We start from the raw sequence: 13,100 nt of genomic DNA, 5'->3' as shown, positions 1-13,100 counted from the left end.
AGGTGGCACTGGGCTGTTTCATGTCTGCATTTCCCAGAGACAAATTCTGATGAAATAAGAAATGGATGTCCCAGCATCGTGCCATGCTATAGGACATCTGTTTGTTCCCATGCTGCAGCAGGCAGACTCCCATGCCCTGGAGGGAGACAAACTCCCAGGCAGGGTGCTGGGGAGCACAGAGTCAAGAGGTGACACATCCCAACATGACCTGAAGCTGTACCAGCTCCACGGCTCCATTCTCACTCACTTTCAGGGTGCTGCAACTCCCTATCCTGCCCCTCAGCTGCCAAGCTCTGCATCCACCCACCCTCCTTCTTCTCCTCCTCCCCACTCCCCAGCCACGCCTGGCATCCACCACCGTGAGCTAACATCACCGATGCCCGACCGCAGGACAGAGTCCGGAACAGCCTCCAGGCTGAGCAAAGGGAACTTCCCGGGCAGCCTCTCCTTTTAATTGGTGCTAATTGCTGCGTCTGTTCGTGCTGGCTGGGGAGATGTCATTGTTGAAAGGCACAGAGGGGAAGGCTTGGGGAGCTAATCCAGCTTTCAGCCGCTAAGCCCTTCGGAGGCGGGTGATGGAGAAGCTCTTTCAGGTCCCTTCAGAGAGGGTACAAAGCCCGAGAGGGGAAAGGGAGAAAGAGGGGAGCGAATCAACAGGAAAAAACTACTTTCACACGCAGCTCGGGGAAGGCTCTTTGTTTGCGGGGCTGTCGCGGGGGGGGGGTGCCTGAAGGGACCACGCGGCGCTCCCACCTCCTCTTCCCTCCCTCGTTTATCTTTTCAGCCCCATCTGCCACAGGGGGGACGGGATCTGCAGCTGGGGGCAGGATGCTCAGAGAAACACTCTGCAACGCGGGACTCTCACCTCACCATGGACAAGATGGACAGAAAACCTGCAGATGCTCCCCCAAAACAAGCCCCCTCTGGTTTAACCCCATATGTGCTGGCAGAGCCACCTCCACTGCTGTCCCACTGCTTTACTGGAGGATGTGGTGCTGAGGCAGATGTGGTGCGGGATGGCACAAGGGAGGCAGCCAGCAGGTGGAGGTCCCCCTTCTGTCCCAGGGGTTTCCATGGGCTCACGCACCTGCTGGAGGCCTCCTCTGCCCGACCTGCAGCAGCCCTGGGCAGGGTGCAGAAGGGAGGGTTTTTTGTGAGCTCTCATCTTTCTGAGACAAGTGGGAAAACACAAGGGCTGATACATTCCCACAGTGTGTGAGGTGGTTTAAAGCATCAGCTCTAGCACTTGCTTTGAATCCACTACCTTTTCAGCCATTCTGAGAAGAAATCTGCTGTAACATGTATATATTGAAGCAGACAGCTGGGATCTCAACAAGGCATCGATCACAAATACTAACAAGTCCTTCTGACCTTTGGCACATCACTGAGCCTTTCAGAGGCTGACTAATGGTACAGCTTTCCCTTGTCTCCGTCCTCTTGCCACCCCCTGAGACCTGGGCTCCAGTCCAGGAGGAGTGAGAGGCTATTCCTCCCTCTCCCAGACCTTTGCAGGACTCTGGCATCCCCCTGCCCCATTCCAAACCGGGAAAAAAAGGCAAAAAATCTCCACCAAAATCCCACAAAGATTCATAAGTGGGACAGCCAAGCGACATCAGTGTCATGTTTTGGAAATGTTTCATTTTGATGACAATATTTTTAACCCATGGAAACCTTTGCAAGGACAAACAAGCTAAAACCACCACACCAGAGTGAATATGAAGAACGAAATGTCAAATTAGGATATCTCCAGTATTTCCTCAACCCCTGCCAGGTTTTTCTGCCTGATCCCTGTCCCCAAGCACATCTTGAAGGGGACACTGCAGTTGCCTCTCAGGCACAGGGACAACTGGTTTGCTGCCCAAGGGAAACACTGCAGAGGGGCATCCCACACTAAGGTTTGCTGACCAGCTGAAAGACATCTGTGATTTTTGGGAGGGTTTTGGTGCTTTGGTTCATGGCTGAATCACTGCACTTCTGAGGGGAAACCTACAGCAAAGAGAGGGTGAATGGTTCACTGAATCAGAATATGCCAAGTTGGATGGGACCCACCAGCATCATCGAGTCCAACCCTCAGTCCTGCACAGGCCCATCCCTAAGAGTCACCCCCTGTGCCCCAGAGGATCATCAAACACTCCTGGAGCTCTGGCAGCCTTGGGGCTGTGCCCACTGCCCTGGGGAGCCTGTTCAGTGCCCAACCACCCTCTGGGGGAAGAATCTTTTCCTGAGATCCAACCTAACCTAACTCAACTTCAGGCCATTCCCTATGTCCTGTCCTTGGTCCCTACAGAGCAGAGCTCAGGGTCTGCCCCTCGTCTGCCCCTCCCCAGGAAGTTGTAACTGCAATGAGGTCTCCCTGAGCCTTTCCCAATCCTCTGGCAAGGGGGATGCTCCCCAGTCTCTCCAGACAAGCACAATCGCTTTGGCTCAGCACCCATCAATTCCTCCCCCAATGACCTGTTGTAGCATTTGAGCCCCAGGAAACAAAAAATACTTGAAAGACCCTTACCCAGACACTCGTTGGCCTCGCGGGCGCTGGCGCGCTGCCAGGGCCGGTCATAGTGGAAGGGCTTGCAGCGGTCGCACTCGGGGCCCTCCGTGTTGTGCTTGCAGTCGCACACCAGCTTCTGCTCCTTGTCCTTCACGCAGCGTGCCGCGTGCCCGTTGCACTTGCAGCGCCCGCCCACCTGCAGCTCCCCCACTGCGTAGTAGTAAGGGGTCGAGCTGGCGCCCCCGCCCTCCTCCTCCCCAGTGTCCCGGCTGCCCAGGTCGCGGAAGAGGTGCGGGCGGCTGAAGACCACGCGGATGTCGGTGGCCGTCACCCAGTCCTGGAGCACGGGGCTGCTGTCGAAGTCCTGGGCGGAGGGTCGCCCGTCGAGGGTGCTGAAGGCAATGAGCCCGCCGGTGAGCGGGTACAGGTCGGTGAGGCCGTCGGTGCACAGGGCCTCCTGCTCGTTCTGCTTGGTGACAGTGGCTTTGCTGGGCTTGCCGTAGATCTTGCGGCACTGGGAGGAGTAGTACTGGTACGGCACCCAGGTCTTGCCGTAGTCCATGGACTTGAGGATGGCAGTGGACTCGGGCCGGGGCGAGCAGAACTGGAGGCTAACATAGACCACCTCAAACTTTTTGCCGAGGGAGAGGGTGAGGGTGACATTCTGGGGCGAGTGGTGGAGGGTCTCCGAGCGCCAACACGTCATGTTGGAGGCAGTGTTGAGGTCAGTCAGGTAGGCGGGTGGGTGGGCTCGGCGGGGGTCTGAGGCGTTGCAGTGCCGTGTTGGGGGCTTCCCGCACGTGCTGGAGGCTTGGACCTCCTTCCCGAAGGCAGCATTGACAAATTCAGGGATGCAGCGGCGAGGAGCACCGCTCTCATCGTAGCAGGGGTCTGGGGGGGTCTGCTGGGCCACAAAGGGGTTCACTGTCTGGGAGAGGCCCAGCATGGCGGTGGTGAGGAGCAGGCGCAGGAGCTGCAGGATCTCCATCCTCCTGGGGTGGGGGAAGTGGCTCCTCTCTGGAAGAAGAGCAACAAGAGTGAATAGTGTTGGCAGTGTCACGAGCCCATGTTAGGGGGACTGGTAAGGGATGGGAAACACCCTCATGGCTGGTCCTTCACCTGTGCCCACCCTCCCACCCCACATTCACTGATACACCATGCTGGGAGTGGGGCAGGGAGGTGATCCCTTTGTGCTGCCTTATCCACACCAACCCCTCACTGCTCATCAGCAGGAGTGTAATACCCTGGGAAACAGCAAAAGGAGGTGAGCTTTGGATGGAGGAGGTTGGAATCAGGGTGCAGCCCTTCTCTGGCCTCTGACAAACCATCCTGGGGTGACAGGAATGTTCCTGCCTGCCAGCAGCTCTGGCTGTCACACACAGTTTCAGAGACCCCTGTCACTGCACATTTGACTGGTGGTTGAGAAGAGCTGGGGAGACCTTCCAGCTGCAATAGGAGCTGCAAACTCCCAGTTGTCCAACTGCAGCACAAAACAACTACTGACAGTGCAGGAGAAAGGAACAGCAGTAAAAACACCTTGGAGGCACATTTTGCAAAAGGCAGGAGGAGCTTGTTGTGATGAAGCCCTGGGGCTCCTAGGCACAGCATCACTTTCCTTGCTGGCCATGGCACAGCGGTTTCTCCAAGTCAGGGGCTGGATCCCCACCAAATTCCTCTGCCACGTTACCTGTGTAATCCCAGGGGCAAAAGTAGGTTATTCTGGCCTCGCCCCCAAGAAATCCAGGTCTGCGTCTGGCCTGTCAGCTGATGGAGAGAAAGGCCAGGACCAAACGCAGGGCCTGGGTGGGCTCCTCTCCCAGCAGCTGCAGCACAGGACCAAGGAGCTGAGTGGCTCCTAGGGGATGTGCCCCATCTCCTGTGTCACTGGCTCAAAGAGTGGAAGAGGGATGGGAGGTCACATTCCCTTCTGCCAGCTCTGATTGCAGCAGGAACATCCCACACGATGCAGATTGGCCACATCCCATCGTGTGAGTGGCCACGGCTCATGCAATCACCAGGGAATGGCTCTGAGTGCTGCAGCTGGTGGCAGACACGTGAGCTGCCCAGATGGGTGGGTGGCATCAGCCCTGCCATCCTACAGGGTTGTGCTGAGCCAAAGCCAAGTTCTTCAGCCTCTACCAGCCCATGCCATAGTCCAGTAGGAGGAAGGAATCCCCTCATCGTCCTCTCTTCCACTAATAAATCCTTACAGGATAACTTGGGATTTGTGTTTCACTTTGAGGAATGAAGCTCTGTGCCAGCAGGAAAACCCAGCCCAGCATCCCCAGCTCTGCCCCCACCTACAGCCCCAATGCTGCTCCTGCCCATCCAGCTGCCCATTCTGGCCAAAGGAGGCGGCAAGGGACAGCCCATTTCAAATGATTCAGGACTTTTTTTTGTTTGTTATTCCATTTTGCAAATTAAAAGGATCTATGACTGTGGAAGAAAGCTGCCTCTCCAGGCTGCCAAACCACAAATGAGAGGATGCTCCTCCTTGTGCAGCCACACTCAGCCCAGCAGCCAGAGCCTGCTGAGGGGGCAAGAGGGACAGGGGTCTTGGTCTGTCCTAGGACATCGTCCCCAGGACAAAACCTGCCTCTGCCACTTCCGTGCTGTTTCCTCACTGATTAATCCTCTGTTGTTGGAAAAGCTGATGCTCACTGGAGAATAATTGGCAGCTCCCTTGGTGGTCCCTACATCCCCCCAGCAGCACAGTCCCCGCTTTACGGCAGTGCTGCAGAGCCTTTTGGGGGCATGTCAGCCCATGGCTCAGTGACTTGGCGGCCAGCAAGACAAAGGATGTTGTCCCTGGAGCACTGACAACCTACATGAGGAGTGTGGCTGCAGGATTGGAGACTGCAGGGACACAGCAGTCATCAAAGCAGAGGAGGCATCTTGCCACAAGCACCAGGCAGTGAGGAGCATCCCCTGGTGCAGGCAGCCCACAGGGACCCTCAGCCCCACTGCAGGCAGCTGCCTCCTGGGCAGGAGACGAAGCCATGGTTGCTGCCAGTTCCCTGGTATCTGCCTGTCCAGGGACTGTTGAGCAAAGGCTGCAACTGGTTAATCCCACAGCACAATCCCAACTGGATCAGTGGGCAGTGAGCCAGAGCCCCTGCCAGCCCACCAGGAGAACCCTGCTCCTGTACTCACACCCAGCAAAGGGGGCTGCAGAGTGCTGATGGACCCTGCTCAGTGCCCAGCAAGACCTGGCCGTGCACATTCCTGCAGAGGCCAGCACAGCACCTTCAGCCCTGTGATGCTGCCAGTGCCCCCCCATCATCTCCATCCCACAGCACACCCCACAGAGGGGACCCAGTCGGGTGCTGCTGCCACCACCTCCCATCCCACCACCCCTAGGGCAGCATGTAGTGTGAGACAACCCTGTAGGAAAACATCTGCATCAGGAAGAGAGAGGTGAAACCTCCAGAGGTGCCTCAGCAACTTCATCCATCCACTTCAGGGGGACTCAGGATGTATAGAACAAGGCACCTACTAAACCCTGCCAAGGAGGAGTCTCCTCCACCCTTTGCCCCTCTGCTATGTGGCAGCAAGGTGACAGGGCTAGGGACATGCTCAAGCATACCACCTGTAAAGGCCTTCTAATTCCCTATCTGGTAAGACACAAAGGTGTGGGGAAACCCCTGGCCAGGGGAGAGTGACAGCAGCAGAACCTTTAGTGGCCAGGGGAGAGCCCAAAGGTGAAGCAACTATGAGCACTGGGGCAGCAGATGTAGGACCCAGGACAGGGTTACCCCTGGTTTTGGGTTGGGGGGGGGGGGCACAAGCATCTGCTGCTCATCCTCCCTGCCCTGATGGAATGCTCTGTCCCTCCTGCCAGTCTTACCAAGTCCCTGGAATTCAGTGCCAAACTTCTGGGGCCTCTGCTGCCAGGGAGCAGCCCTCGGGGAGCCAAGGCTCACCCAGCAGTGCGACGGCGCTGCAGAGGCAGGGCATGAATGGAAATCATTATCATCCCCAGGACCACACACAGGCACGCACACTCCGTGCTCAGCTTACCCCATTATCCCACTGAAAGAGAGCCGGGGCCAGTGGTCTCCGTGGGCCTCACCTCCGTATCGGAGAGGAGGGCAAGATGCAATCTGCTCCCTTTTATGCATATTCAGCATGACCCTGGGAGTGCCGGCAAACTGCCAGAGAGGCCTGGGAGTGGGTATTTCTCTCCCCAGTCCCCATGTGCCCCCTTTTCCAGTTCCCATCTTTGCTGCTCCCGGTTCAGTTCAAACGGAGACACTGCTGACTAAGCAGAGAGAAATGGGATGACCCCTCGGTGCCAAATCCAGCCTGGCATACGCCTGGATCTGGCACGAGGAGGGACATAAGATATGGAGTGCCTTTTGCAGTGACAACATCCCGAAGGTGTCCCCAGCGAGGCTCTCCTGTGGCTGTCGGCTCGCTGCCACCAGCAGCACCCGTGGGCCGGGGCTCACCCTTCCCGAGGAAGCGGCCGCCCTCCCAGCTCCTCCCCAGAAGCGCCTGCATTTTTGAGGTGGGCGATTTCCTCACTCCTCTGCTCGGGGAATGCTAACAGCCGTGCGGCTTGGAAGGAAGTCACGCCGCCGGAGTGCTTCAGAAGTGCTTTAAAAAAAATTAGCTACCACATCCAACGCCTCCACACCCCTTCTCCCTACAGCCACACGCTTCCCAGAGCGACCAGCAGCGCTTTCCTGCCTTGTGAGAGACTTGTCAGGGCGATGCTCCAGCCCACTGTGGGTTCCTTTCCCATCGTCTTTCCAGGAGGCAGGGCTGCTGAGGGTGATGCCGGGCACAGATGCATGCCTAGAGCTCCAGGTCTCTTGATGCTGAGCCATGGGGTGGGTGCTTGGTACCCAAAATAGAATGCACAAGACAAGTGCAGCAGGTGAGGCAGGGCAAGGAGAGCAAACTTCCCACAACACAGACGCTGGTGCCTACGGCAGGCCCAGGGTCACCACCCAGCAGACCAGGGGCCGTGGCAGCTTTGCCGAGGTAATTACAGGATTAAGTGAAACAACACGAGATAGGGATGGAAGGGGGTTATTTGCCAGATTTGATCCCAGGACCTTTGCTGCACCGGAGCAGCCTTCTCTAATTAAAGCAGAGGTGAAGGTGTGAGTGGTGCTCTGCTGTTGCAAAAATGTGAGCTTAGAGGGCCAGCAGTGACTAAAGCTGAGCAGCCAGCACTGCCTGGGAGTGGAGGTGGAACGCCCCAAGGGATGACAGGGGAATGGTGCTTCCTTCCTGCCAGGGACATGCACTGCTCCCCCCAATTTTTCTCACCAATACTACTGACATGGTCCAGCTGGATGGGTTTCTGCTCTGGACCAGGACAGTGCAGTGCATGGAATACTTGCATCACCTGAGAAAAGCATGTGGCCTTACTTGGAACTGGCTGAGATAGGAATAACTGGTCCCCACAAGGTGCTGCATCACCCTGTGCACAGGGGTGAGGTCCTGGGTGCCAGCGCGGGACAGGGACAGAGCCATACCCCCACATGCGGCATGAACATGCTCCTCATTGCACAGCAGAGCTGTGGAGCAGCAGGCAGATTCCTGGGCAAGGACCAAAGGACCTGACTACTTAAGGGGGTCCAACAACTAAATCCAAAGTCCAACAACTAAATCCTCCCTAAGATGTGGCATACCCAGTAAAGCCCACCAGCACCTCAGGTGCCATCTGAGCAAGAGGGCACTAGGGGAATGGGATGGGACTCAAAGCAGAAGAGGAATGATGTGCTCAGAGAAGCTGTAACCAGGCACAAATGATGAGAGCATGTCCCTTAACCAGGATGTACCTGCTACCACACTCTGCACTTTTCCACCTCATTATGGGTCCTTCCTAATGAGAGCATCTGCACTCCCTTGCCACACATGCTGTGGGAGTGACCCCCTGCAGATCTGCCCTAGACCATGAATAAGACCCATCTTGGGGGGCTGGGGGGGTCCCTGGGTACCCAGGTCCCTCACCCACCATGACAATGCCAGCTAGGGGAAGCTTCATTCCCCTCACCCAACAAGCAGAATGCATCAGGACCAAACTGCGCTTCAGTCATGGATAAATCATTCCATGTGTCTCTGGGACATAAAAACACAACCGAGAAGTATTTAAAGTGAAAGGAAAAACCCCATGCAGCCAAGGTGCTGGTCCAGGCTCAGCTTTCCAGAGGCAGGGAGAGGCTGGAGGGATGTAGTGCAGCTGGTAGTGCTAATCGCCTTCCCAGCCACTAATGGAGCAACCAGTGCCCACTTGGGACATGGCTAATGGCACTGAGGAGATGCCTTGCTTTCCTTTACACACTCTCTCCTCTCTTCTGACATTTAAGCATCAGAAGCTCCTGAGCGCTCACGGACCCACATCTGCAGAGTTGGCCTCTCTGCACAGCCCCTCGGGCTTTCAGCCCCCCGAAGGCACAGCTCATGGGGGCAATTACACGGCAGCGTCTTCCTGCAGCAGGCACTCGGGGTGATAGATCCTGAAACACACTCTGGCAGGTCGAAACCAGAATGACACAAGCCATACGATACCCCGGCGGTGCCAGGAGACGTGTACAAATTACTCTACAGGAAAGGATGGGCCAGATTCTGACCTCAGCCCTTTGGCATCGGCCCGAAGTAACTCCATTCACATCAGGCCAAACCAAGACGTAAGCGACTCCATTCAAATTTACACTGGCATACCTGTGGTCAGGATCTGGCCTGGCTTGAATTAGTTGCAGCCTGATGTTACAAAAGGCAGAAATGGAGCCCAAATTTCCAAGGTTATTGAAAACAACCAAAAAATAAAAGAAAAAGAATTCCACCATGAAGCAAACAGTCCCCAGGCCACTCAGCCATGTGCATGGAGCTGTCAAAGGTGGGATGCTCGGACACATCCTTGCTCATCAGTTTTGTTAACTCATAAGCCACACTGACCACCGAAAGGAGGGACCAGCACCCAGCATGGGTGCCCTGCTGAGTCCCCCATGCCTTCTCTGCTCACCTCCTGGGTAGAGGTGGTCCTGCTGCCAGGAGGAGAGACTTCAGCAGGGTATCACCCATATGATGCAGAGCCGAAATCATTTTGCTCCAACACTTGCACCCCCCAGCCAGTACAAGCTGGAAATCTCCTCATGCTTCCAGTGCAACAGCAGCTCAAGGAGGCATCTGGAGCCCTTGACCCTGCAGGAGCAGCAAGCACTGTCTGGATGCATTTGGACTTAAAAATCCTTGTGGATCCCTTCCAACTTGGGGTATTCTATGATTTTATTCTACCCTATTTATTAACCTCTACTACAGCTTGACCAGTTGTTTTACCCAACTCTAATCGCAGCCCAGCTCTCTGAAACCCTTCACCCACTCCTGCCATGGTGCTTGGCTCTGTCAAGTGCTCCCAGCAGCATCCTTCAAGGTGAGAGGATTTTCCTCCCACTGCTTCCAGCAGATGCATGGAACTCATGCAGTCCACTCATGCAGTCCCAGTCTAGAAGTCCTCATTGCTTCAACCCCTTTCCACTCCATATGGGAATAAAGTGATCTGGTTTCCATAATGTCTCTCACTGCCTTTTCGCAACATGCCAGGCACAGATGTTGAAAATAGTCTGGATGAATATTTAAAATGGTATTCAGAGATGACAACATTTGGCCGGTTTTGAAAGATCTCTCACATTGGGCAGAGGATGGCTCATGACAACGGGCCGGAAACACGCTGCACTTTGACATCTCTTTTTTTTCACCCCTTCTCTGGCTATTGGTACGATATTTCATGCCCCTGGTGTCCCACAGGCTGTTATTACTTGAGTGCCAGCCAAGCCTGCAGCATTTGGAAGAAGCTGTCACGTACGTTTTTAAACATCACGGGGCAAAGAGAAATATGGAAAATCTGTCGTGTTTCCATACCGAGCACGAGTGTCCTGCGCAGGCTCAGGGAGGGGCTTGAAGGGGCACAAAATAATTGCTTCCTTATGGAGTGGGGCCTGACTAACAGGGTGGGGGAACAGGAGGCAGGGGTGCTGCGGACACCCTCGGCACTGCAGGCTGCTTCCCTGCTGAAGGCATCTCAACACGTGCCCCAAGGTCTGCACTGGTGCTCAGCTCCTTCTTCAGGGCTGGGAAACATCTCTTGGACGCACACCTCTGCCAACCAAGGTGGGAGCTCAGTCCCGGCTGACCCAGGCTGAAGGCATCATGTTCTGGTGCTCAGGGAGCAGTGGAAATGCTCCTCAACCTCGACACCTAGCAGTTTGCGGTTTTGGTGAGCTCCTCATGTTCAGCTGCATCCATAGGCCTGGCTTCTCTTTTCCACAGGCTGCAGACACACCTCAGCTCTTTCCCAACCTGGCATTACACTTGCTCTCTTCTCTGCAGGGACCCACCTTGCCCTCCTCCTACCACACACAGGTGGAGGAAGGGGCGTTGGAATCCCCAAAGCCCACCCCTCTCTTGGCCTGCTGGACCTCCTGTCCCCTCACCAGCCCGCTCCAACCAGGTGAGTAGAGCAGCACAGCAGCTCCCTCTGTTTTGTAAATGAGATACTACAGAAAGAGAGGAAAAAAAGTTGTCCTCCATCCACCCAAACACCTTGGAGGGTGTTTTCAGAGGACAGCTGAAGCCACATCCCTCTGCACCGGTTACAGAGAGCTCCAGCCTCTCCTGGCTCAGAGACAAGCAACAGCAAACCTGGCCAGGGAAGAAGGACCTGTGGCATTTCCAGCCATGCGGGGTTTGCACATCCTGGTCTACACTCAGTATCATCTCAGCCCAGCTACAGTCCAACAAACACAGCACAGATGGAGATGCTCAGCCCAGCTCACATCCCATACACTCGTGGGGTGAGCTCCCTGAGAGGGGAGCATCCATGCCCAAGTGCTGCCCAGATGAGCAGCAAGCCAGCAGGACCACTGCACTGCCAGAGGAGCTCCTGCCCCTGTCCACGGGGCCTTCCTCACCCACCATGCTTGGCGAGGCAGCAGACTGCCAAGCACCACGTCCCCCATCACACCAGTTATTCCTTATCCCAAGAAAGGTATTTCCACCCACCCACTCTCCAGTGGGCCGGGGAAGCTGTGGGTGGGACGTTTTGAGGAAATGAGGGTTCAGCAGCTCCAAGAGAAGAAAGCAAACACAAACCTACCAAATGCAGCCCAGCCTCCCTTCTCCCCGTGCTGCCGCCCGCTCGCACGTGCCCTGCCCAGGCTGCTCTCACCCCGGCTGTCGCCCAGGGCAGGGGGCTGGGGGTGCCGAGGGTCTCACCCAGCTCAGCCCAGCACTGCAGAGCAGCCGAGCCCATCACGCAGGGGCTGTTTCCAGAGGGAGCACACCCTCTGAGCCACCGCGGGGCCTCTCTGTGTGCCGGGAAGGGACCGACGATAGCCCCAAGCCTGGGATGGTGGCAAGGGCGATGCCGGCCGCCAAGGTGGCTTTGTGCGGTGGAGCGCCCGGGCTGAGAAGGGCCTGCGGCGGGAGCTGCGGGCAGGGGAGCACGTGTGCGCCCCGTGCCCCTCAGCCGGGGCTGCCATCGCAGGCACGGCCTGGCAGCGCTCCCGCCGCTGCCCGCACCGCACCCGCACCTAGCGGGGCCGGGGCTGCGACACCGCGGGGCTTCGTACAGCGCCGAGCACCCGCACGGCCCCCGCCAGCTCTGCAGGGCGGCCGCGGCGAGCCGGGCCGGGCCGAACCGGGCCAGAGCGCGGAGCGGCCGCGGCCGGAGCTGCCCGGGGCCGGGAGCGGGGCTCGGCAGCGGGCGGGCGGCCCCGCTGCGGGGAGGTCCCGTCTTCGGCGGTGAAAGGATGGAAAGGGAAATAAAGGGAGGGTGAGTGCGGGGGGAGAGGGAGGAATAAAAGGCAAGGAGGGAGGGAGCGGTGGGGAGGAGAGCGGGAGCAGGGAGCGCCGAGAAGTTGGGAGCGCAGCTTACCGCGGCCGGGCAGGTAGCGGGGCCGGTCCGGGCGGCAGGTCCGGGAGCGGCGGCGAGAGGAGCCGGGGCCGCGGCGGAGCGGGCGGGGACAGCCCCTTCCTGGGGCTGAAGAAAGGAAAAAAAGTAAAGAAAAGGGGGAAAAAAAAGCAATAATAACAAAATTTCCAGGGAAGTGTGTGTGTGTGTGAGCAAAATAAGGCGAAATAGTGGAAAGCGGGAGCGCTGCTCCCGGCGGTGCGGGCGGGTCCCAGCGCCGTGCCCGCAGCCGGCCGCGCTCCCACCCGCTCCGCCGTACCGCCCGCGGCTGCTTCGGCTGCGGGAGGGAGGGGGGAAGGCGGCAGGGGAGGGCGAAGAGGAGAGGAAAGGGAAAACAACAACAACAAAAAATAAAACCTTAGGAAAAAAAGAAAAAAGAAAAGAAAAGCAAGAATTGGAGAAACTGAGCTTCCACCGCTGCCTGGAAGCGGAGTAAAAAGGCTCCAATAAATCCCGGGTTGAAAAGAAGGGAAAAGTCACCTCCCCGAGGAAATCAGAAGCAGATTTCGAGCCATTTAATCACATGCAGGGAGGTGTGTGCGTGTGCGCCGCCCGCCGCCGCTGCCAGCCCTGCCTCCGCCCTCCGCCCCGCCGGCAGCCCAGCGGGCAGGGCTGGGCCGGGCGGGGAGCCCTCCCCACGGGTGTCCCGGTGGCCGTCCCACCACCGGGAAGCCCTCCCCGCCGGGC

At 57.3% G+C, this 13,100-nt stretch overlaps 1 protein-coding gene across 1 annotated transcript in view; it reads right to left on the bottom strand.

The window, feature by feature from the left end:
• The window catches only part of NTN3 (netrin 3), a 31,246-nt gene extending 18,793 nt beyond the window's left edge, over nucleotides 1–12,453 (bottom strand). The window contains exons 1-2 of the mRNA XM_027665838.1: nucleotides 12,378–12,453; nucleotides 2,507–3,505 (exon numbers count right to left, since the gene is read on the bottom strand). Coding sequence (XP_027521639.1) covers nucleotides 2,507–3,476 — 970 coding nt within the window. The 5' untranslated portion in view covers nucleotides 3,477–3,505; nucleotides 12,378–12,453. The remainder of the gene's footprint in view (nucleotides 1–2,506; nucleotides 3,506–12,377) is intronic.
• Between the last annotated feature and the right edge of the window lie 647 nt (nucleotides 12,454–13,100).

Source organism: Corapipo altera, unplaced genomic scaffold (genome assembly GCF_003945725.1).
Source record: "Corapipo altera isolate COAL_440 unplaced genomic scaffold, ASM394572v1 146, whole genome shotgun sequence".
Lineage (NCBI taxonomy): Eukaryota > Metazoa > Chordata > Aves > Passeriformes > Pipridae > Corapipo > Corapipo altera.
Note: the sequence above shows the minus strand (reverse complement) of the source record. Positions and strands in the feature narration are given on the sequence as shown.